The sequence below is a fragment of the Schistocerca cancellata genome, chromosome 5 (genome assembly GCF_023864275.1).
Source record: "Schistocerca cancellata isolate TAMUIC-IGC-003103 chromosome 5, iqSchCanc2.1, whole genome shotgun sequence".
Classification (NCBI taxonomy): Eukaryota; Metazoa; Arthropoda; class Insecta; order Orthoptera; family Acrididae; genus Schistocerca; species Schistocerca cancellata.
The window spans coordinates 709,451,805-709,476,109 of NC_064630.1; the positions used below are offsets into that span (position 1 = coordinate 709,451,805).

A 24,305-nucleotide genomic window follows, 5' to 3' on the forward strand; every position below is an offset into this window, starting at 1 on the left:
GGCTCTTGGTATTCTTAATGCAAGTTTGAAATTTGCTCGAATCCTGCCTTGGGCATGGATGTTTGTGCTGTCCTTAGGTTAGTTAGGTTTAAGTATTTCTAAGTCTAGGGGACTGATGACCTCAGATGTTAAGTTCCTTAGTGCTTAGAGCCATTTGAAGCATTTGATTTGAAATTTGCTCGCAGTCCAGATGTACTGTGATTTTCATTCTGGAAAACTGAAAACAGTACATTGTATAGTAAAACAGTTGCGAATGTAGCACAAGAAACGAAGTGTTCAAGAGGTTTCAATTATTATGATTATTATAATTAATGTGCCTCATCCATTTTCTATAGCGCATTGAATATGGCTTGCTGTTCTTCACTCTATGGCACGGCTTAACAACTGGCCGGTTTTGAGCGCGAGTACTCGCGTCTGCTCAGGCACGTGCTCGCGAGCATGTGCAAGGTCGCGGAGTATGGTGGGAGGGGAGGGAGGGGAAATGCACGCGCACGTTTGAATAGGACCGTAGCTTGCCTATTGAAATCGCGACGACTGTGTAACGTTTGAAGTACTACGATCAGCTCTAACAGTCACTTCGCTGGTTAAGAATCATGTCAAGTCGCCGTTGTGTAACCCCAACCATGCTTTCGCAGTTGGGGGGCATTGTATCTGTTTACAGAAAAAGATGGTGTTGCAAAATGTTTAGTATGTCACAAAACGCTGAATTCTTTTAGGAAATTTAATTTGCAGCGACATTATATGTCGTACCACGCGAAAGACTACGGAAGTGGAAAATGTGATGGACCAGATCGTGCACTGGAAGTTATTAAACTTAAAAGAAAGCTATCCGAAGAAGATCTGGACGACGAAGAAAAATAAAATGAGACAGCTCTCAGAGTGAGTTACAAAATTGCTTTGCTTTTAGCAAAATCCCTGCGCCCCTTCACTGATGGCGATTTAATAAAAGAATGTTTGGTAGTTGCAGCGGAACATTTGTGTCCATCTCAGGTTGAACAGTTTCGGATTGTGCCATTATCTAACATGACCATTATGCGTCGCATACAGAACATGGCAGACCACGTCCAGAGCAAGCTTGCATATATCTGTAAATATTTTATGGCTTATTCTATAGCTCTGGACGAAAGTGTTGATATCACTGGAACAGCGCAGCTTGCCATATTTATTAGAGGTGTTAAAAGAGATCTTCAGGTGAGGGAGGAGCTCCTCGATGTACTAGCCATGAAGAACACTACAACCGGAGGTGATATTTTAAGTAGTATTGAAGAAAGTGTTGAAAATATAGGATTGTCGTGGAATTATTTAGTTTCAGTGTCTACAGACGGTGCACCAGCGATGACAGGGAAATAATCAGGTTTCGTTGCGCTGTTGAAGGAGAAAATGCAAAAACTGACCGTGCCGAATGAAATATGGGGCGCTTACTGCGTGATCCACCAGGAAAACTTATGTGCAAAGAGTATCACTCTAAAAAATGTAATGAGTGTTGTTGTTCGTACAACCAATTATATAGGGAAGCATGGGCTACAACACAGGCTATTAAAAAGCTTTCTTGAGGATGGAGAAAGCCAGTGTAGCAGCCTGCCTTATTACAGCGAGGTCCGCTGGCTTAGTCGTGGCGAATTATTAAATTGATTTTTTTGCCTATTAGATGAGATAAATATGTTCATGGAAATAAATAATATGTGTGTTCCTGAATTGAAAGAGCCTTCATGGAAATGTGATGTAGCGTTTTTAGCAGATTTAACTAGCCATCTGAATGCTTTGAACATTCTACTACAAGGTAAAGATCTGCTAATCACTCATTTCATAGATCGAATACGAGCTTTTAAAATGAAATTGACACTCTGGGTGAGTCAGCTGGAGACAGGAAATCTAGCTCATTTTCCTAAATTATCATCCATGCAAGATGTTCACAAAGACTGTGAACGTTAATCCCATAGTTTAGTTGCCTTTAAGGAAGAATTTGATCAACGCTTTCAAGATCTGACAGCACTAGACAGTGATTTTGATCTGTTCTACTCTCCATATTCAGCGAATATTGAAGAGATTCGTCCTGAGCTGCAACTAGAAATTATTGACCTGCAGTGTGACAGAGAATACAGAGACAAATTTCAGAACAAGAAAAACATTTTGGAATTCTACAGACACTTTCCTCAGGATAGATTTCCTCGTTTGCACAAACTGGCGGCTACAATAATATCAATGTTCGGTTTCACGTATGTTTGTGAACAACTGTTCTCTGCAATGAAATGTAACAAGACGCGCCTGAGAAACGCATTGTCTGATCAAAATTTAAACTGCACGCTGTGTCTACGATGCACAAGAACAATTACTCCGAACATAGACGCAATTGTAAAGGGAAAAAAGTACAAGATAACCGAGAATCTCACACTTCAGTGACACCTTTTATTGAGTAATAGTTCACAAATTAATACGAATGTCGAGGCATACACTAAGCTAATAAAATTATGTGGCACGTGTACATCATCCTTTATTTGTTTCAATTGTCGCAGTAATTCTTCCTGAGTGATATCCCTGCAGGTGGCCGCGGATTTACATTGACTGGCGGCAGCTGTTGCGTGCCCCACGTGACTCTCCCCACTCTCAGCTCTGGTCCGGTCGTGGGGGTAGCGTGCTCGCGCTGCTCCGTGCTCACGCCTTGCTGCTCACAGCTTGCTCCGCGAGCACTTATGTTGTGAAGCCCTGCTCTATGGTACACTACACTCATCTTTATGAAATGAGTTGTAGTGTCTTACTTGGCACTATCCGCCCATTATTCGGTGGCACAGCAAACGCAGTGAGGTTTCACCTGCCGTTTTTAAATGACTGAGCAGACAGATCTCCGGTTCTTTGCTTTTTTTCGATACTCGCCATTTCTCAGTATGTCTCAAATAAAGCTTCAGTCGCCAGAGGAAAGCAGAACTGCATGTGCCTCGGTGCTCCTGGTACCGCGTAAACAAGGAAGCTGAACCATCACCACTCGTTTGGTATAAGTGTCTAGTCACAATGTCTACATTCCGGTTTTCCCGCTGGCTGAAATGTGCTCACCCGTGTCACACTTCCTCACTTTAGCACAGCGTGCAGCTTTTGGACGGCGATTCCTAATACGACTACCTTTTATCCATTTCACTTCACTGATCCCCACTTTTTTTTAAATTTAATCGTATGGCTAGGGCTCCCCGTCGGGCAGAACGTTCGCCGGGTGCCGGTCTTTCAGTTTGATGCCACTTCGGCGGCCTGCAGTCGATGAGGATGATAGGATGATGATGAGGACAACACAAAACCCAGTCCCTGGGCGGAGAAAACTCCCCGACCCAGCTGGGATCAAACCAGGGCCCAGAGGATTGACAATCCGTCACGCTCACCATCCTGCTACCGGGGGCGGACACCTGATCCACACCATATCTAGACTGAGCATCAGCATTTCTATTTTCAGATTCCCTAGCTTCCCTGCGATGTTCAAACTTCTGACATTCCACGCACCGACTCGTACGACGTTATCCTTTCACTGGTTATTCAGTCTTTCCCTAGTGATCACGGCCCAATTGGCAATCCCCTTTGGGAGATCCCAATCGGAGATAGTCAGCAACCTCTTGCCAATGGAGAGATCATTTTGACCTTTTTCAGCCACTGGCAACGTGTCCTGTGGATGCAACGCAGCCGCTTCCATTGCCTTCTGCATCCACATGCCGTTGATCGTTGCTGAGCCGTCTACCTTTTCGAGGCAGTTTCCCAACCTAAAGGCCAAGAGAGTGTCCTTAACGTCTGTCTGCTCCTCAGCACTTTTTGATAAGGCTGTTGGCAGAATGAGGGTGACGACTTATACCGGAAGCCTTTGGCCGCCATTGCTGACGAATTTTATTCACAATTAAAGCAGTGTCATAGAAATGATGTAAATTTTAGGTGTATTCAGCTTTATATTTTGGTACTGTAACTTCCTGGAAGATTACAAGTGTGCGCCGGGCCTAGATCTGATCTCGGGAGGAGGGTTTGTGGGTCGCGCTTTGGTAGCTGAGTAGGTAGCACACTCGCCCGCGAAAGACGAAGGTTTGGAGCTTCAAATCTCGGTCCGGCACGCAACTTTAAACTGCCAGGAAGTTACCCGTCAGCGAAGACTCCGCTTCAGAGTGACAATTTCGTTATGGAAACACATGGTTACTCTCCGTATAATGTGTTGCGAGTAGTGTTAGTAGCATAGAAGTAATAAATTTGAACGGCGGCCATGATGCAACAGTTTTTCATGTATCTCACTGCTTACGACGTCGTATCTTCTGAACTATGATGGAAAGTCATCGAGTAAGACAGAAGTAACATCCGGCGTTCCCCAAGGAAGTGTTATAGGCCGTCTATTGTTCCTGAACTATATTAACGACATAGGAGACAATCTGAAAAGCCGTCTTAGATTGTTAGCAGATGATGCTGTCATTTACAGTTTTGTAAAGTCATCAGATGATCAAAACGACTTGCAAAATGATTTAGATAAGATATCTGTATGGTGCGAAAAGTGGCAATTGACCCTGAATAAGGAAAAGTGTGAAGCTATTCACATGAGTACTAAAGGAAATCAGCTGAATTTCGATTACTCGATAAGTCACACAAATCTGAAGGCTGTAAATTCAACTAAATACTTAGGGATTACAATGACAAATAACAGAAATTAGAACGATCACGTAGATAATATTGTGGGTAGAGTAAATCAAACACTGCGATTCACTGGCAGAACACATAGAAGGTGCAACAAGTCTACCAAAGAGGCTGCTTACATCTCGCTTGTCCGCCCTATTCTGGAGTATTGCTGTACGGTGTGGGATCCGCATCAGGTAGGACTGACGGATGACATCGAAGAAGTCCAAAGAAGGGCAGCTCGTTTTTTATTATCGCGAAATAGAGGAGACAGTGTCACAGAGGTGATACGTGAACTGGATTGGCAATCATTAAAACAAAGGCGTTTTTCGTTGCCACGGAATCTTCTCATGAAATTTCAATCACCAGTTTTCTCCTTCGACCGCGAAAACATTCTGTAATCACCCATCTACATAGGGAGAAAAGATAATCAAGATAAAATAAGAGAAATCAGGGCCCCCACAGAAAAATTTAAGTGATTGTTTCTCCCGCGTGCCGTTCGAGAGTGGAACGGTAGAGAGACAACTTGAAAGTGGGTCAGTGAACCCTCTGGCAGGCACTTTATTGTGAATAGATGAGTAATCACGTAGATGTATATGTCGGTGGGTGCTTCTTACTAACACAGCGATTCTGGCCTCACAGTAGAAGGAAATGTGAGACATACACACGTACGTAACCTCCATTTTTTATAATATGTGTGGTTATTAAATGTTATCGCAGCTTGGAAACTTTATATCGCTGTAGAGATAATTGAAGGTAGCAGCAGAAGAAAGTACTAACCCCTCCATTTAGAAGGGGTTAGTCTTGTCACGCTACAAGTTGCGTTTGCAAATGCATCACATTGTGGTGACAAGTAGTCCATTCTGCGAAGCTATAAAATACTGTCAGTTAAATTATGTGATTTTATTTTGGGGGGTATTTATACTCTTGTCTTTGAATTTAATCGAACTTACAGGGTGTTTCAAAAATGACCGGTATATTTGAAACGGCAATAAAAACTAAACGAGCAGCGATAGAAATACACCGTTTGTTGCAATATGCTTGGGACAACAGTACATTTTCAGGCAGACAAACTTTCGAAATTACAGTAGTTACAATTTTCAACAACAGATGGCGCTGCGGTCTGGGAAACTCTTTAGTACGATATTTTCCACATATCCACCATGCGTAGCAATAATATGGCGTAGTCTCTGAATGAAATTACCCGAAACCTTTGACAACGTTTCTGGCGGAATGGCTTCACATGCAGATGAGATATACTGCTTCAGCTGTTCAATTGTTTCTGGATTCTGGCGGTACACCTGGTCTTTCAAGTGTCCCCACAGAAAGAAGTCACAGGGGTTCATGTCTGGCGAATAGGGAGGCCAATCCACGCCGCCTCCTGTATGTTTCGGATAGCCCAAAGCAATCACACGATCATCGAAATATTCATTCAGGAAATTAAAGACGTCGGCCGTGCGATGTGGCCGGGCACCATCTTGCATAAACCACGAGGTATTCGCAGTGTCGTCTAAGGCAGTTTGTACCGCCACAAATTCACGAAGAATGTCCAGATAGCGTGATGCAGTAATCGTTTCGGATCTGAAAAATGGGCCAATGATTCCTTTGGAAGAAATGGCGGACCAGACCAGTACTTTTTGAGGATGCACGGACGATGGGACTGCAACATGGGGCTTTTCGGTTCCCCATATGCGCCAGTTCTGTTTATTGACGAAGCCGTCCAGGTAAAAATAAGCTTCGTCAGTAAACCAAATGCTGCCCACATGCATATCGCCGTCATCAATCCTGTGCACTATATCGTTAGCGAATGTCTCTCATGCAGCAATGGTAGCGGCGCTGAGGGGTTGCCGCGTTTGGATTTTGTATGGATAGAGGTGTAAACTCTTGCGCATGAGACGATACGTGGACGTTGGCGTCATTTGGACCGCAGCTGCAACACGGCGAACGGAAACCCGAGGCCGCTGTTGGATCACCTGCTGCACTAGCTGCGCGTTGCCCTCTGTGGTTGCCGTACGCGGTCGCCCTACCTTTCCAGCACGTTCATCCGTCACGTTCCCAGTCCGTTGAAATTTTTCAAACATATCCTTTATTGTATCGCTTTTCGGTCCTTTGGTTACATTAAACCTCCATTGAAAACTTCGTCTTGTTGCAACAACACTGTGTTCTAGGCGGTGGAATTCCAACACCAGAAAAATCCTCTGTTCTAAGGAATAAACCATGTTGTCTACAGCACACTTGCATGTTGTGAACAGCACACGCTCACAGCAGAAAGACGACGTACAGAATGGCGCACCCACAGACTGCGTTGTCTTCTATATCTTTCACATCACTTGCAGCGCCATCTGTTGTTGAAAATTGTAACTACTGTAATTTCGAAAGTTGGTCCGCCTGAAAATGTACTGTTGTCCCAAGCATATTGCAACAAACGGTGTATTTCTATCGCTGCTCGTTTAGTTTTTATTGCCGTTTCAAATATACCGGTCATTTTTGAAACATCCTGTATAAAACTCAAAATACTACCTTACGGATTGGCACTTTCTTCCGCCGGCCCCTTCAGTTTATCTCTGATGTGAAGATAATATCGGCAGAATTGATGTCGGCCGTGTTGCTTGGGTACAGAGGTTGCGTTGCTACACGGCAGAGCGGACGCGATCAAAGCACGTGCCGGTCACGTGTGCGCGCCCCGCGTAATGCATCGCGCCTGCCCACACACCTCGGCTCGCGTAATGGCGCGTGTTTGCCTTATGGCGGGCGGGAGCAAGGGCGAGTGCTCCACAGGGCAGTGTGGGCCCTCAGCCGTCATAACACAGCACCGGCCATTTGTTTAGATGGGCGTGTTCGATCATCTCTGGCCATAAATGCCGCACCTGCGCGCGCGACGGAACGCCGCGACAATATACGGCCAGCCACCGGTGTTTTATACGCAATGGCTCGGGGAGGGGGCGGGGGGGAGGGGAGTGCCGCGTGATAAAGTGACGGGCACACGCGACCGAAATTAGTGGCTCAGGAAATGGACCGAGTCAGAGATAAACGTCGCGGAGCTTCTGCCGCGTCCCCACAAACGCGAAACACGAATTGAGGAAGTCCTTACTCGTATATTACGATTCAGTGGCGCTTAACCACTCGCTGACAGCATGGGCCTGTTGTTTCAGCTCAAGATAAACGATCTTCACAGCGCCTTTGGCAAACGCCGGAACAATTAGCAGCACACGAACGGAATAAAGAGAAACTCCATAATGAAGAGATTTTATGATTAAAGAGGCCCTTTAGCCGGCCGGTGTGGCCGAGCGGTTAAAGGAGCTACAGTCTGGAACCGCACGATCGCTACGGTCGCAGGTTCGAATCCTGCCTCGGGCATGGATGTGTGTGATGTCCTTAGGTTAGTTAGGTTTAAGTAGTTCTAAGTTCTAGGACTTATGACCACAGCAGTTGAGTCCCATAGTGCTCAGAGCCATTTTTGAAAGAGGCCCTTTAGAACAGCATGCACAACCGAATTCCCAAAAATGTTAAATAGAATTAACCTTGGAATTTGTGAATCATAATTTTGTGGCAGTCTTTAGATTAAAGACTGGTTTAATCGAGATTTTATTCGCTAGCGTATTCCGTACAAGCCTCTACACCCTTCTCAACCCTCTCTTTGTATTGAAGCCTTAATCTACCACTACTATTTTCACCTCCACACGCACTACCTTCCACTGACAAAATCAATAGCAGGGAAAGTGATCCAATGAATACAGGACAAGATACTACTCCTGCAGCAGCAAGGGAAATAGGTATCGCTCTGCTGGGTACCAGCGCAACTGGGAATACTGGGAAACGTACTGAGATGTAGAAGCCAAGTAGAATTCCAAGATAGCCAACGTGACCTCATGTTTAGTATGGATGTTACTAATCTATTGCCGGCCGGGGTGGCCGAGTGGTTCTAGGCGCTTCAGTCGGGAACCGCGCGACCGCTACGGTCGCAAGTTCGAGTCCTGCCTCGAGCGTGGATGTGTGTGTTGTCATAGGTATGTTAGGCTTAAGTAATTCTAAGTTCTAGTGGACTGTTGACCTCAGATGTTGAGTCCCATAGTGCTCAGAGCCATTTGAACCATTTCAGAACTAATCTTTTGCTACTTCATAGGATCCTTATAAAAAACGAGTGATCAAGGAATTAGTAAGGACATGCGGAAGAGAAGTAAGGAATAGGCCATTGAAAGAAACACATATTAATTTCCACGTCAAATTACTCATATCTGGTGATCTTGGTGGTTAGGCAGTTTTGAGCGATCGATCGCTGATTCTGTTTGTTCCGAGGAGAGGGTAACGGCCAACTACGCCACTTACTGCTGCCATGGCTGAGAATGCAGCACGCAATGTGGGATCTTCAAACCCTGCACTAGCTGTGTCAAGACAGCTGAACGCGTCGTTCGCAAAGTGCTTCGTACAACCGTGGAATGGCGTCTGTACAAACTTCACATTACTCACCAACTTTTGGCATATGACAAGTATATTTTGCTTTGACCTTTCTTGAAAGAGATGAAATTGACAACATTGGCCTCGGAATATTTTTTGGATTGATGACGTACACTTTACGCTTACTGATGTAGTGAACACTAACAATTCTCTCATTTATGGATTGTCACCGCCAACGCCCTGCGTAGTGTATGTGTCACTGAGTGGTGGGACTGCATGGCATAGTTCATGATTAGAGCAGTTTTCTTTGAGGAAATCAGACCTGAAGCACTAAGGACACGCAGCATGAATGGAGAAGTTACTTTGATCTGCTTCGCCAACATGTGATCCCTCCTCTACGGGAGAGAGATGTTTTCGATTCAATTTTGATGCAATTTCGAGCTCCGCCTCACATTGCTCATCAGGTCACTCGGTTGCTCCGTAACATATTTGGAGCAAACCGAATTATTCACCGATCGTTCTAACCTATGAAACCACAAAGATCACTAGATTGTAACCCTCTCATGTGGAAATAAAAATACGTTTCTTTCGATGGTTTAATAGTTATTTCTCTTCCGCATGCCGTTACAAATGTTCCTATAAAGTTTCGTTGTGCTACTGTAAGGTGGCTTAATTATTCATGTAGCGCCAGCGTATGTATTTTATTCACATATTTGTGCTCTAATAGAACTCCCGAGATCTTTTAACATAATGAATGGGTAACTGAGGTGTTCGTATCATAATTCGTACTATCACAGGCAAAACGCACATGTAATTCCACATATCGCCTATGATAAAGCAAGGAACAGGATTAGCTGTTGATTTCAGTTGAAGGAAGCTGTATTTTTCCGTTTATTCGGCACAGCAACCTAGCCGAGAGAGAGACGGCGGAGGGATGAAAGCATTCGTTCTTCGCCACGGCCATAAGTGCGTAACCTTAAGTGGTCTTCAGTGTCGATGCAGCCATCACCCTCACTGGTTCCCCGGACTCAGGGCTGGCCTTGTCAATGTTCAAATGGCTCTAAGCACTGTGCGACTTAACATCTGAGGTCATCAGTCCCCTAGACTTAGAACTACTTCAACCTAAGTAACCGGAGGACATCCCACACATTCATGCCCGAGGCAGGATTCGAACCTGCGACCGTAGCAGCAGCGCGGTTCCGGACTGAAGCACCTAGAACCGCTCGGCCACAGCGACCGGCTCATGTTAATGTGACTGGAGGTAATGAGCCAGGTGCCTAGAAAGTGTTCTTGCGAAGTGATGCTGCCATGATGGTGGAATGTCTCCCTTGCTTAAAGAAAGCAGTGGTTGTTTTTTGTGGGGACCGCTAGTCGCGGTGTCTCAGTGGTAGCCCTGTATCGTGGCTAGAAAGATGGTTAGGTTCTGCCTATGCTCGGTCGAAATCTTGAAATTTCATTAGAACTGTGGTCACAAATTTGGCAAAACTTGGCTAGAGGTTGGCCGATGCTCAGAATCGTAACCGTCATTAGAGTATGACTTGGAGCCTTTTCAAAACTGAGAGAGAAGCTAGAATTTTTGTGGAGACTGGCTTCCGCGTCCACGAACAAGGGTCTTGCTGGCAGCCTCGCGGGCCGCACGCCGTTAACTTCTGCTCCCAGCTGGCGCACGCAGCTGACTACTGGAAGTTATTTGCTGAATTCGGTCGGTAATGCTTTTTCCATGCAGTAGTTCAGGGGCACAGTATTTTCTAACATTGCGGAGTTAGACATTTCGGTAACTGATGAGCGCAGTTAGTTGTTTGCTTGTCAGGATGCACTATGTATGAGTGAACTGTGTCTGTTCTTCCGATTTCACTTTTCATCAGCATCTCCTGATAAGCTCTTTACTTGAATGTTGGCTATTTTCATTACACGATCCTAAAATTGGTACCAAGATTGGAATTAGGCACAATAGTCTCCTTAACTTTGCAGTTATCGTTATCTCGTTGAAGTTTTTTTCCATCTGAAGGCATGTTAACGGAAATAAATAGCGTCTCTTAGGAGCGTGAAGTTTCGTTCAGTAGTTAGATATCTCCCTTTTCTAAAATTTGGTCGAATGATGTGATTGACCTGTGTATTTCGCGCATGAAGATTAACTTTTTAAGGGCGGAACTATTGCTGAAACATTCAGGCGTTATCGATTGCGCGATTTATTTCACTACCTTTCATAAGTATATTCGCGTGACTGCATAGGAAGATTCCCTCCGTCTTCTGATCAAGGGAACTTTAATTTGGCATCTCAGAGAGATGCACACTACAACCACAACCACTCCACCTCACGCTTCATTCAGTCGTATTTCATGGGGGACCCGGTCAAGAAGTAAAAGTTTAATCGTAGCCGACGTGTACTACGCACTGCAGACTGCCATCTTGCTGTTGAGTCGAAAAGCTATGCCTTTCTTCCACCGATTCGCTGCTGCTCTTTGACGGATGGTGATGTAAAAGGGGCGCACTCCCATCGCCAGGCAGACTGCCTTCGCCGATGTTGTTCCGAAGGCCACCGCCGTCCTGATCAAAACACTTCCGTGGGCATGTGTCACAATGATTTTGTGCGGCGGGTCCCGGCGGAGGTTCGAGTCCTCCCTCGGGCATGGGTGTGTGTGTTTGTCCTCAGGATAATTTAGGTTAAGTAGTGTGTAAGCTTAGGGACTGATGACCTTAGCAGTTAAGTATCATAAGATTTCGCACACATTCACACACACACAATGATTTTATGTGTTGCAAGCCCCAGTCGATGCGCTCAGGCGCTCGCTGCAAATTCTGTTATTGACTCGAATAGTGTTGTGTGATATCTACGTATTGTCTTATGGGTAGTCTATATTTGTATTGCGTTTTTCAGGATTATTGTGCGGTTCGGACCAGTGGATTCCCCCCCCCCCTCCCCCCCCCCCCCCACCCAAGGGAACGTCTTACACCAGACGAGTGAAGAGTGCTAGAGTAATGGAGGTGTACGCGTACGTGGAGAACTTGTTTGCGCAGCAATCGCCGACATAGTGTAGCTGAATTAGAATTATATTAATACCTTCAGCTGCTGACTGGCGTTGATATACAGGGTGAGTCACCTAACGTTACCGCTGGATATATTTCGTAAACCACATCAAATACTGACGAACCGATTTCACAGACCTAACGTGAGGAGAGGGGCTAGTGTAATTGTTTAATACAAACCATACAAAAATGCACGGAAGTATGTTTTTTAACACAAACCTACGTTTTTTAAATGAAACCACGTTAGTTTTGTTAGTACATCTGAACATATAAACACATACGTAATCAGTGCCGTTTGTTGCATTGTAAAATGTTAATTACATCCGGAGATATTGTAACCTAAAGTTGACGCTTGAAACATTGTCTTCACTTCATTGCAGGGGCCCAAACAGCTGCTACACACATCGCGTTTCTACAGAATGATCTGCCAACGTTGCTCGAAAATGTCCCACTGGAAACGCGTCGACGTATGTGGTATCATCATGATGGTGCACCTGCACATTCCGCAATTAACACTAGGCTGACCCTTGACAGGATGTTCGACGGGCGTTTCATAGGACGTGGAGGACGCATAAATTGGCCAGGTTTGTGTTAAAAAACATACTTCCGTGCATTTTTTTTATGGTTTGTATTAACCAATTACATTAGCCCCTCTACTCACGTTCGGTCTGTGGAGTCGATTCGTCAGTATTTGATGTGGTTTACGAAATATATCCAGCGGTAACGTTAGGTGACTCACCCTGTATACTTACATGGATATGGCTGCAGTCCGAAAGAACAGACACCATAAGTATATAGTGTAGCTGAGGCGGAATAAGGGGAACCAGCCGGCATTCGCAGAGGCAGATGGAAAACTGCCTAAAAACCATCCACAGACTGGCCGGCTCACTGGACTTCATCACAAGTCCGCCGGGCGGATTCGGGCCGAGGACCAGGCGCTCCTTCCCAGTCCCGAAAGCCATGCGTTAGACCGCACGGCTAACCGGGCGGGCTAGTCTTTATTTTTTAGTACTTAGTCTTTCTGGTTTATGCATTACTTTCATTGCTTTGTCGGTTGTAATGCTGATCTGTTCAGTGAACTTCAGTTTGTCTTCAATGTGTAAATCTAGATATCCTGTCAGTTTTTGCCTTGCAAGGTTGTATTATTTAGTCTGATGCTGCGGTTCCTTTTAAGTTCGCCTTTCAGTAGAAAGTACACCGTGTTATTGGCTGCAGTTTAAGGGATGACGTGCCACTGGGAGAAGGGGTAAGTGTGAGAAGTGATGAGTTTGGGAGACGCGTAAATGCAAATATCGTTTTCTCAGCAGCGTCCACTGGCATCTTGAGCTGGGCTCTTACGACGCCGCGTCTGCCTGTCGACAGCTTCGACGTGCGCGGGCGGCCGTTCACGAAGGCGCTGTACTGGTCGGACGCGGAGACGCTGGGTCCGCGCGGCTACTTCGTGACGGGTCTGTCGCCCGCCGGGCTCACCATCGACGCCGTGACGCTGGACGACGAGGGCGTCTACCGCTGCCGCGTCGACTTCAAGGACTCGCCCACGAGAAACTTCCAGGTCAACCTCACCGTCATCGGTATGTCCACGATCCGACTTATTCCGCTTTCAAACATTTAACTCTACATCAGTACTCAGCCAACCACTGCGCACTGCCAGCCAGGGAGTACGTCCCCGTGCACCAGTTGTTAGGGCTTTCCCCCTTTTCAGTCACATATGCAGCCTTTGAGAAATGATTGCTTAAATCTTTCTGTGCTTCCTGTAATTAGTATAACTTTGTCTTCAAGATCCACATGGGAGTGACAAGTAGTGTTACCGAGTTCCTGAAACATGAAGTACATTGAAGGAAAAAGCTGTCAGTGAGGCATAAGAAGCACCGACGAAAAAAATATTATTCTTGTTCAACATTGTCTTTATTAACACGAAGTAATGAGTGCTATATACAGCGAATCTCATGTTGGTTCATATTTCTGGTTTTCCAGAACGTGTCGTAACTTACTGAATCGGTTCTTAAGTCTCGTATGTCTTGCAGAGACTCTTCTTTGCCTTCCTTCTTCTTGATGACTATTAGCAACGTCATTTGCATATATTGCTCTAAAATACTTTATAATACACTACTGGCCATTAAAATTGCTACACCAAGAAGAAATGCAGATGGTAAACGGGTATTCATTGGACAAATATATAATACTAGAACTAACATGTGATTACATTTTCACGCAGTTTGGGTGCATAGATCCTGAGAAATCAGTACCTAGAACAACCACCTCTGGCCGTAATAACGGCCTTGATACGCCTGGGCATTGAGTCAAACAGAGCTTGGATGGCGTGTACAGGTACAGCTGCCCAAGCAGCTTCAACACGATACCACAGTTCATCAAGAGAAGTGACTCGCGTATTGTGACCAGGCAGTTGCTCGGCCATCATTGACCAGACGTTTTCAATTGGTGAGAGATATGGAGAATGTGCTGGCCATAGCAGCAGTAGAACATTTTCTGTATCCAGAAAGGCCCGTACAGGACCTACAACATGCGATCGTGCATTATCCTGCTGAAATGTAGGGTTTCGCAGAGATCGAATGAGGGGTAGAACCACGGGTCGTAACACATCTGAAATGTATCGTCCACTGTTCAAAGTGCCGTCAATGCGAACAAGAGGTGACCGAGATGTGTAACCAATGGCACCCCATACCATCACGTCGGGTGATACGCCAGTATGGCGATGACGAATACACGCTTCCAATGTGCGATCTCCGCGATGTCGCCAAACAAGGATGCGACCATCACGATGCTCTAAACAGAACCTTGATTCATCCGAAAAAATGACGTTTTTCCATTCGTGTACCCAGGTTCGTCGTTGAGTACACCATCGCAGGCGCTCCTGTCTGTCATGCAGCGTCAAGGGTAACCGCAGCCATGGTCTCCGAGCTGATAGTCCATGCTGCTGTAAACGTCGTCGAACTGTTCGTGCAGATGGTTGTTATCTTGCAAACGTCCCCATCTGTTGACTCAGGGATAGAGATGTGGCTGCATGATCCGTTACAGCCATGCGGATAAGATGCCTGTCATCTCGACTGCTAGTGATACGAGGCCGTTGGGATCCAGCACGGAGTTCCATATTACCCTCCTGAAGCCATCGATTCCATATTCTGCTTACAGTCATTGGATCTCGACCAACGCGAGCAGCAATGTCGCGACACGATAAACCGCAATCGCGATAGGCTACAATCCAACTTTATCAAAGTCGTAAACGTGATGGTCCTTACACGAGGCATCACAACAGCGTTTCACCAGGCAACGCCGGTCAACTGCTGTTTGTGAATAAGAAATTGGTTGGAACCTTCCCTCATGTCAGCACGTTGTAGGTCTCGCCACCGGCACCAACCTTGTGTGAATGCTCTGTAAAACTTATCATTTGCATATCACTGTAGCACGTCATCTTCGTGGTGTAGCAATTTTAATGGCCAGTAGTTTATCAACATGTTCGAGATGAACTATATCTTTCTCTGTTGATCCCTCATGGACAGGGGACGTCAGTAATTATCAATGATTTTTGCTTACAGATGTGTAATTGGGATGTTTTATTTTATGTTTAGTAGCAGTTACGGCACTCCATTATGTCATCTTCCAGCCCCATGTGCATCTCTCAAAAGTAAACGTTATTGACATACAGTCCCATATATTCTTCGATGTTGAATTCAAAACCGTATCCCAGATCCTTCATTCGAACACTTGATTACAGTAGGCCATAGAATGAAGCGTGTAGGGTCCTTTTTTCAATTCACATCCAGGAATATATGACACTGTATGAGAATATCGTTTATTTTTGAGATACGCATATGGGGCCTGACGATGGCGTAGTGGAGTACCGAAACTGGTAGTCAAAATAAAGTAAAATAACATCTCAATTACACGGCTGTTGGCGAAATTCATTTATAATTGAACTATTACGGTTTAACATCGCAGGTCAACAAATTGCGTAGGCTGTTATTACCCTAATGTGCTGTATCAACCGGCAGTATGATTACACGTGTTGTTTTGAGCAGAACTCCACTCTTTTACTGCCGGACGCAGACTGAGACGAAACATTACACAATTGTGTCCGGAGGACGTAAAAGATTCAATAATGAGTTGTGGACAGCGACAGACTGAAAATTACATGATGACAACTAGATAATGAACATACTCTGTGCACTTGTTGTTGGAAAGATACCGACTGCCTGTGGCTTCGAGGGTAACGCTCGTTTACAGAAGCGCTTATTTCCGAAATTACAAATTGTTAAAATCTAATTATATTACATTTCAGACGTAAACGTAAAATATGGAAAAATTTAAAGCTATGAATACACAAAATGCTATGAAGTGAATTTGTTTAACCAAAGGCTGCATAACTACAAAACGGTAAAATAAAAACGCACCATTTTATGAGACGGAAGTTTTAGCGTCACTGGAGATTCCCAAAGCTCGCCAAGTATTTTCAAAAAAGTGAAATTTCGAAAGAATTGCGTCCTGTAACATGAAAATTTGGATGCGATTATATTGTTAAATATTAATATTTCAGAAGAAGTAAGACGTTTTGGTTGTAAGAGAAGAATGAGGACTTTCAGATAATCAACGTCAATGTGAAAACTGACAATTATTTACGAGCAAGAATTTTTACTTGCACAAGGTGCACAGATAGCATGAATTGTAACTATTACCTCAAATAAAATGACTCTATCTGAACGAAATGTACAGTTGTCAACGGAAATAAGGAAACTACACTATGAAAAATGAAGTTAATCAAGGTTCTGTGCAAACAATAAACTAGCTATTTTATGTAAACGGTACATGCAACACTAAAGGAAAGAAATAAGAAAAGGAAAAGAGAAAAAACAATATTAGCATCATTAGTGGTATAACAACAAGTAGGATAAACCCACACGACTCTGCTAAAATTTTTATATACCGTTTCCGGCTACAGGCTTCTAATAATTTTGTCTAACTACGAACAATCGTCATACGAGGTGCATTCAAGTTCTAAGGCCTCCGATTTTTTTTTCTGCGGACTGGAAAGAGATAGAAACATGCGCATTGTTTTAATTGTCAATACGTCCCAGAGATGGTAGCACCGTACGGCAGATGGAATTTTACCGCCAGCGGCGAGAATGAAAACTGTGTTAAATACTTAAAATGGCGACGTTTTCCTTACTTGAACAGCGTGCAATCATTCGTTTTCTGAATTTGCGTGGTGTGAAACCAATTGAAATTCATCGACAGTTGAAGGAGACATGTGGTGATGGAGTTATGGATGTGTCGAAAGTGCGTTCGTGGGTGCGACAGTTTAATGAAGGCAGAACATCGTGTGACAACAAACCGAAACAACCTCGTGCTCGCAAAAACCGGTCTGACTACATGATCGAGAAAGTGGAGAGAATTGTTTTGGGGGATCGCCGAATGACTGTTGAACAGATCGCCTCCAGAGTTGGCATTTCTGTGGGTTCTGCGCAGAATCCTGCATGACGACCTGAAAATGCGAAAAGTGTCATCCAGGTGGGTGCCACGAATGCTGACGGACGACCACATGGCTGCCCGTGTGGCATGTTGCCAAGCAATGTTGACGCGCAACGACAGCACGAATGGGACTTTCTTTTCGTCGGTTGTGACAATGGATGAGACGTGGATGCCATTTTTCAATCCAGAAATAAAACGCCAGTCAGCTCAATGGAAGCACACAGATTCACCGCCACCAAAAAAATTTCGGGTAACCGCCAGTGCTGAAAAAATGATGGTGTCAATGTTCTGGGACAGCGAGGGCGTAATCCTTACCCATTGCGTTCCAAAGGGCACTACGGTAACAGGTGCATCCTACGAAAATGTTTTGAAGAACAAATTCCTTTCTGCACTGCAACAAAAACGTCCGGGAAGGGCTGCACATGTGCTGTTTCACCAAGACAACGCACCCGCACATCGAGCTAACGTTACGCAACAGTTTCTTCGTGATAACAACTTTGAAGTGATTCCTCATGCTGTCTACTCACCTGACCTGGCTCCTAGTGATTTTTTGCTTTTTCCAACAATGAAAGACACTCTCCGTGGCCGCACATTCACCAGCCGTGCTGCTATTGCCTCAGCGATTTTCCAGTGTTCAAAACAGACTCCTAAAGAAGTCTTGGCCGCTGCCATGGAATCATAGCGTCAGCGTTGTGAAAAATGTGTACGTCTGCAGGGCGATTACGTCGAGAAGTAACGCCAGTTTCATCGATTTCGGGTGAGTAGTTAATTAGAAAAAAAAAAATCGGAGGCCTTAGAATTTGAATGCACCCCGTACAAGGAATGGCTTGAGTGTAAGGTAGCAAAAGGCCAGTGATGTTAACGGCTTTCGACGACCCACATATTGTTTACCAAGCAACCGCAGTATTGGCTGCTGATGGCAACAGGGGACGGCACTGGAGGTATCCGACATGTCTGAAAGAACAGACACTACGCGAAATGCGCAGTTACGATACATATTATGTAAACTGAAGGAGGACGGTGAGAAAGGAAAGGAAATAGAAGGGAGTACTGGTATCAACTGCATCAGGAGAATGTGCGGTATCGGCGGTGACGGGTAAAAATATGTGCCAGGTCAGGACTCGAACCTGGGATCTCCTACTTACCTGGCAGTTGCGTTAACCACAGCGACACACTAACACAGTGTTTATGCAACTGCGGGGAATGTCTTAGCACACCTCCCTGCCTACCCACATTCCCACCCAGCCCTGCAGTCTCTGTTCGTATCTTCCATGCTCGTTACTCAGACATTCTCGTAGAAAGTCGGACGTAATTGTGCACCCGCACTGAATGTGGTGGATTCATTGACCGTCGAAGTGAATCAATTTTATGAAAGCGCGCTGTCTTTTCTTTCGGACATTTCCTAAAGAACAGACACCACATCTTCACATAACTTTCCCCCGCTCCTCCTTCAGTTTACGTAGCTGTACTGTTTACCCTCTGCCACACACCGTCAGGTGACTTGCGGAGTATGGATGTAGATGTAGTCGTCAAGTAACTCGCTACAGTGCTAGTGGCGCTCTAACAAAATAGAGCAGTGTCACCGATAAACAGAGTTAACATTGCATTATATCTACAACAACAGTTGCTGACGTTGATGCTTCGTCAGAGAGGAACCCAAAGGAATTTCGCAGACTGAGAAAGAAGATGCACATGAAATATTTGCTTATCTGCAAGATGATTCATTGGAATTTGTGATGTCGTGAACATTCTACTGTGCCGACAATGTACATGAGGAGTACAATGAAAACGATACATGTTTAACAAGTGAAAGTGATGTTGCAACAGATGTCTAGGCTTGTAGTCTATAATCCTTGTCGGATAGGGAGCCAAAAATCCCGTCTGCAGTGAAACGTATTAAGGGACAATCGTTCATGGAATTGGTATTAAACATAATTACGAACATGAAAGATCATCCGCACGCATAGTGAAAAACGATTATGTACAAATTTCGAATAATTTCGCAATAATATGAACGTGCAGTGTATAATAAAAACTACGAATATACGAAGGAGGACAAGGCGCACTTGTTACAAAAACTGGAGTTCGCCTTCGACCTAGATGGTGCGAACCTTTATGATCACTGTGGCACGCCATTTTTCATTCGGTGTTCGGTGTTCAAGATATGGTTGATTTCGAACATTTTTTGAATGCCGAGGTTGTCCATTTTGTGTAGTGTAAAACATACATCCTGAGCTCTCCACCTCTCGGATACTCATTTCCTGTCACACGGCGAATCATTAGTAGCTAATACATTCCTGGAAATGGAAAAAAGAACACATTGACACCGGTGTGTCAGACCCACCATACTTGCTCCGGACACTGCGAGAGGACTGTACAAGCAATGATCACACGCACGGCACAGCGGACACACACCAGGAACCGCGGTGTTGGCCGTCGAATGGCGCTAGCTGCGCAGCATTTGTGCACCGCCGCCGTCAGTTTCAGCCAGTTTGCCGTGGCATACGGAGCTCCATCGCAGTCTTTAACACTGGTAGCATGCCGCGACAGCGTGGACGTGAACCGTATGTGCAGTTGACGGACTTTGAGCGAGGGCGTATAGTGGGCATGCGGGAGGCCGGGTGGACGTACCGCCGAATTGCTCAACACGTGGGGCGTGAGGTCTCCAAAGTACATCGATGTTGTCGCCAGTGGTCGGCGGAAGGTGCACGTGCCCGTCGACCTGGGACCGGACCGCAGCGACGCACGGATGCACGCCAAGACCGTAGGATCCTATGCAGTGCCGTAGGGGACCGCACCGCCACTTCCCAGCAAATTATGGACACTGTTGCTCCTGGGGTATCGGCGAGGACCATTCGCAACCGTCTCCATGAAGCTGGGCTACGGTCCCGCACACCGTTAGGCCGTCTTCCGCTCACGCCCCAACATCGTGCAGCCCGCCTCCAGTGGTGTCGCGACAGGCGTGAATGGAGGGACGAATGGAGACGTGTCGTCTTCAGCGATGAGAGTCGCTTCTGCCTTGGTGCCAATGATGGTCGTATGCGTGTTTGCCACCGTGCAGGTGAGCGCCACAATCAGGACTGCATACGACCGAGGCACACAGGGCCAACACCCGGCATCATGGTGTGGGGAGCGATCTCCTACACTGGCCGTACACCACTGGTGATCGTCGAGGGGACACTGAACAGTGCACAGTACATCCAAACCGTCATCGAACCCATCGTTCTACCATTCCTAGACCGACAAGGGAACTTGCTGTTCCAACAGGACAATGCACGTCCGCATGTATCCCGTGCCACCCAACGTGCTCTAGAAGGTGTAAGTCAACTACCCTGGCCAGCAAGATCTCCGGATCTGTCCCCCATTGAGCATGTTTGGGACTGGATGAAGCGTCGTCTCACGCGGTCTGCACGTCCAGCACGAACGCTGGTCCAACTGAGGCGCCAGGTGGAAATGGCATGGCAAGCCGTTCCACAGGACTACATCCAGCATCTCTACGATCGTCTCCATGGGAGAATAGCAGCCTGCATTGCTGCGAAAGGTGGATATACACTGTACTAGTGCCGACATTGTGCATGCTCTGTTGCCTGTGTCTATGTGCCTGTGGTTCTGTCAGTGTGATCATGTGATGTATCTGACCCCAGGAATGTGTCAATAAAGTTTCCCCTTCCTGGGACAATGAATTCACGGTGTTCTTATTTCAATTTCCAGGAGTGTATTTTTCCTGTCATCATTGTCAACACAACATTTTCAAATGAGCCTTACTAAAACCTGAACTGGCGCCCTCGCACTCATGGGATTCGTTGTCAGTTGTGTGGCTGGATCACAGTTCGTAGTAATTTAGGGGAAACATGTAGTTTACCGGAAGTTATATCTGGAGCTCCCCAAGGAAGTATTATGGGACCTCTGCTGTTAAAAATCTATAAAAGCATACAGAACACCACTTCATCAGCCGCGTTAGATTGTTTGCTGATGAGTCTGTTGTCTGACGCCTAATAAACCGATTAGAAGATCAAATCCAATTACAAAATAAGTTAGACATGATATCCCCATGATACGATAAGTGACAGTTATCCCTAAACAAAAAACGTACGGTCCTTCACATTAATACTAAAATTATTCCGTTAATTTTCCGTTACATAATAGTCCACACAAATCTGAGCTTTGCTGATGTAACTATGATGGTAGTAAGGTCCTATGGCACCAACCTATTGAGGTCATCGGTCCCGAGGCTTACATGCTACTTAATCTAAATTAAACTAACTTACCCAAAAGACAACACACACCCATGCTCGAGGGACGACTCGGACTTCTGACGGGGGGAGCCGCGTGAACCATGGCAAGACTCCCTTAGACCGCAAGGCTACCCCGCGCGGCTGCTGATGTAACTATGTACCTAGGAATTGCAATTACAAACAACTTAAATTGGAATAGTCTCAAAGAAAATGTTGTAAGAAAGGCAAACTTTAGACTGCAGAACACACAGAAATCTACTAAAGACAGTCGATAAATTATGACTGTCCGTCATCTTCTGGTGTACAGTTTTGCAGTATGCGACCCTTACCGGATACGACTGACGGAGAACAATGAAAATTTACAAAGAAGACCTTTTCCTATGTTGTTGTTGTTGTTGTGGTCTTCAGTCCTGAGACTGGTTTGATGCAGCTCTCCATGCTACTCTATCCTGTGCAAGCTTCTTCATCTCCCAGTACCTACTGCAACCTACATCCTTCTGAATCTGCTTAGTGTATTTATCTCTTGGTCTCCCCCTATGATTTTTACCCTCCACGCTGCCCTCCAATTGGTGATCCCTTGATGCCTCAGAACATGTCCTACCAACCGATCCCTTCTTCTGGTCAAGTTGTGCCACAAACGTCTCTTCTCCCCAATCCTATTCAATACTTCCTCATTAGTTATGTGATCTAATCTTCAGCATTCTTCTGTAGCACCACATTTCTAAAGCTTCTATTCTCTTATTGTCCAAACTATTTACCGTCCATGTTTCACTTCCATACATGGCTACACTCCATACAAATACTTTCAGAAACGACTTCCTGACACTTAAATCTATACTCGATGTTAACAAATTTCTCTTCTTCAGAAACGCTTTCCTTGCCATTGCCAGTCTACATTTTATATCCTCTCTACTTCGACCATCATCAGTTATTTTGCTCCCCAAATAGCAAAACTCCTTTACTACTTTAAGTGTCTCCTTTCCTAATCTAATAGCCTCAGCATCACCCGACTTAAATCGACTACATTCCATTATCCTCGTTTTGCTTTTGTTGATGTTCATCTTATATCCTCCCTTCAAGACACCATCCATTCCGTTCAACTGCTCTTCCAAGTCCTTTGCTGTCTCTGACAGAATTACAATGTCATCGGCGAACCTCAAAGCTTTTATTTCTTCTCCATGGATTTTAATACCTACTCCAATTTCCTATTACTGCGAAATTGTGGAGGGAGTGTCACGGCTAAATTAAGCAAGTCGTACTGGCAGTTAAGAAGGCAATTACGTATTTTGTTGAGGCGTGATCATTCGAATAATTTTCAATTAGAAACATGCTCCTCCGAATACCAAATCATTATGTTTACTGTCTCCTACATATGAAAATATGACCGCTGTAATATGATAGACGCAATAGCTCACACGGAAACATTAATATGTTCAATTTTACCTGATGCTATTCGAGAGTAGAACAGTCGAAAAATAGTTTTAATGTAGATTTGTGGATCCTCTGACAAACACTGAATGTTCATTACGGAGTAATCATGAATATATACACACCCGTTTATGATTTACCGACCAGTAATGTGAGGTTGCAGAACGTTCCCGGTTGGAATATACAGAATCGTTACGGAGCGTTGAAATACTAGATTATGTTTTCCACGAACGATAAGGAGTTTAAAATATCTGGGTTACAGAGGGGTGCTACCGAGATGAGCAGCAATGCCGCAGACCGGTCCTGACCCTTATCAGTGCCCGGAGGTGATTTCTCCAGGAACAGAGCTTTGTAATTTCGAACCACGGTTGTTACTAGCGTCAGGAAGGAAACGCGTTCCAACTACGAGGGGGAGTAATGAAGTGTCAACTCGCACCTCCAACTAATTAAATTAGGTAATTAAGGGTACGCTGTTTGCAGGTGCATGTAGAGATAGTCTAACTGTGGGATGGAATGGATAGTGCGGGTCGGCGTGCATTTATCCATCATTATAATTAAGAGAAGCAAGTCTATTGTGCCAATGATAAACTGCATTTACAGTGCACAGTGTAAACCTAGAATTTACAACATTTTACCAGCTCGTTTTACGAGGAAAGTTCTCAGCAACGCACAAAGTCTTTGTTATAGACCATCTCACCCCATTATAATTCGTTGAATATCTTTGTGACATTCTCGTAATGACCTAATAAACTCGTTACTGATGTGTAACTTTTCGGTGATATTCTGCTTCGTAAATTAATCCAAGGTTCCAAAATTGGTGAAAAATAATGAGTGATCGGTAATTTTTCACACAACATGTTTCGTGCGTGAGTTGTTCTTTCTTGGATTCCAATTCATCTCCTCAGGATGACTGAAGTAACGCATTTTCATTTCCCTCGGACATAAGCGCATCTTTAGAAAAAAGAAAATAATCTATACTCTCATCTGCATCAACCACTTCATTCACAACGCCATTAACTTGAAAATAGCCATTACATAAATTTAGTACATTCTACTCCACCCCATCTACCTCATTTCCTAATCTAAATTCCACCTCAGTCAAGTTTTCCTCTA

The 24,305-nt window shown here is 45.0% G+C and overlaps 1 protein-coding gene across 1 annotated transcript in view; it reads left to right on the top strand.

Annotated features, from left to right (window-relative positions):
* Positions 1-24,305, top strand: part of LOC126188774 (hemicentin-2-like) — an 862,561-nt gene that overhangs the window by 529,778 nt on the left and 308,478 nt on the right. Inside the window, exon 3 of the mRNA XM_049930385.1 lies at positions 13,408-13,616. Coding sequence (XP_049786342.1) covers positions 13,408-13,616 — 209 coding nt within the window. The remainder of the gene's footprint in view (positions 1-13,407; positions 13,617-24,305) is intronic.